The following is a 1,311-nucleotide window of genomic DNA, read 5'->3' as shown; positions in this document are numbered from 1 at the left end:
AGAATAAATATGTTTCCAGTAGTGCCGCAGTGTGACATGCATATGACGTAGCTTGTGCAGGCCCTTTCCTGTTCCTGTTCCCGCTACAGCAGTGAACAGGGCCAGAATAGTAAATAAATTTAAATAGCAAGTGTGGATGTGTACATTGCAAGGTAAGTAGTTCATGCATAAGTACAACTTATTGCACCTTGCAGAAACTCCCAGCATCAATGCCTTTTGGTAGCTTAATGAGTCATACACAATGTTTGGCACTTCCCTTTCCTGATTCCACAGCATGTCCAAGTTTTTATGGCTACATTGCACTTCCGGACACCGACCACGATAAGGACGACCTGAGCAACTCTGGTTCCGCTGCAGCAGCTGCTACCGACTGTGCAAAGTTGCCAGCATGTCTAGGCTTCAATGCCAACGGCTGGATGAAGTCCTCTGTGGCCCCATTAAGAACTGTTACTTCAATTTGTTTTTATACAAAAATTCCAGGTGCGTGTGCACATGAAATGCTTGGGTTAGCACCTGTAATCTGTATCACCTAAACGCATCGGTAAATGTTTCATGGTCTACATATATATAGGGTAATCATATATCAAAAAGGACCGAGGAATGGATTTTTGGTAGAATTATTGTACAATAATACATGTATCGATTGGTATATAGATGGCACAATAGACGCGTGCCATGGTATAATAGACCGGCCTGAAAGCATTTGCCACTCCACAATCTTATGGCGGCTTGCAAAACAAATTGCGGGTGCGAGGCGAAGTGCACTCTTGCGTACTGCTTAAGTCGCAAGTCGCAACTTGCAAGTCGCAACTTGCAACTCGCAAGTCGCAAGGAACACGCATAATTTCTATTATGATATTCTATATACGCGAATACGTACGTGAACCACGCCTGTAGGGTGTAAACAGATAGCATTTGCGGCGTCCGCGTCTGCGGCTATGGCCGATCGCAGGCGCAACCACTATGACGACGGGTGATCGCGTTAAGTCCGCGTTAGCTCGCGTTAGTTCGCGTAACGGTGCGAATCTTAGCGTTAGGTGCGAATGAGCATGCTTTTGTAACGCAAAGAGCTAACGCACAACGGCTATGGAAAAGCGGAAATCGGCCCTTCTGGCCAAGTTTTTTAAAATTTTATAATTTTCAGATTGTAAAGGTTTATTTGCAAATAAACTTGCGTCGTTTGATCGACTTGAACAATTTATCCGTGCGTATGTTGAAACGCGAAGCATACGCGCATGTGTAGCAAGGCGATACGCATGCGATTCCATATTGCGATTCGTGCGTGTGGGGAGACAATGCGTAAAGCAATTC

The 1,311-nt window shown here is 45.0% G+C and overlaps 1 protein-coding gene across 1 annotated transcript in view; it reads left to right on the top strand.

Annotated features, from left to right (window-relative positions):
- VOLCADRAFT_98961 (uncharacterized protein) overlaps window positions 1–1,047 on the top strand; it is a gene marked incomplete at both ends in the record, with an annotated part of 2,941 nt that extends 1,894 nt beyond the window's left edge. The window contains 2 exons of the mRNA XM_002957805.1: window positions 274–480; window positions 953–1,047. Of these exons, the coding sequence (XP_002957851.1) occupies window positions 274–480; window positions 953–1,047 (302 nt within the window). The remainder of the gene's footprint in view (window positions 1–273; window positions 481–952) is intronic.
- Window positions 1,048–1,311: the final 264 nt, after the last annotated feature.

Source organism: Volvox carteri, assembly GCF_000143455.1.
Source record: "Volvox carteri f. nagariensis unplaced genomic scaffold VOLCAscaffold_80, whole genome shotgun sequence".
NCBI classification, from domain to species: Eukaryota; Viridiplantae; Chlorophyta; class Chlorophyceae; order Chlamydomonadales; family Volvocaceae; genus Volvox; species Volvox carteri.
The sequence above is the reverse complement of the archived record's forward strand: the minus strand, read 5'-3'. Positions and strand labels throughout refer to the sequence as shown.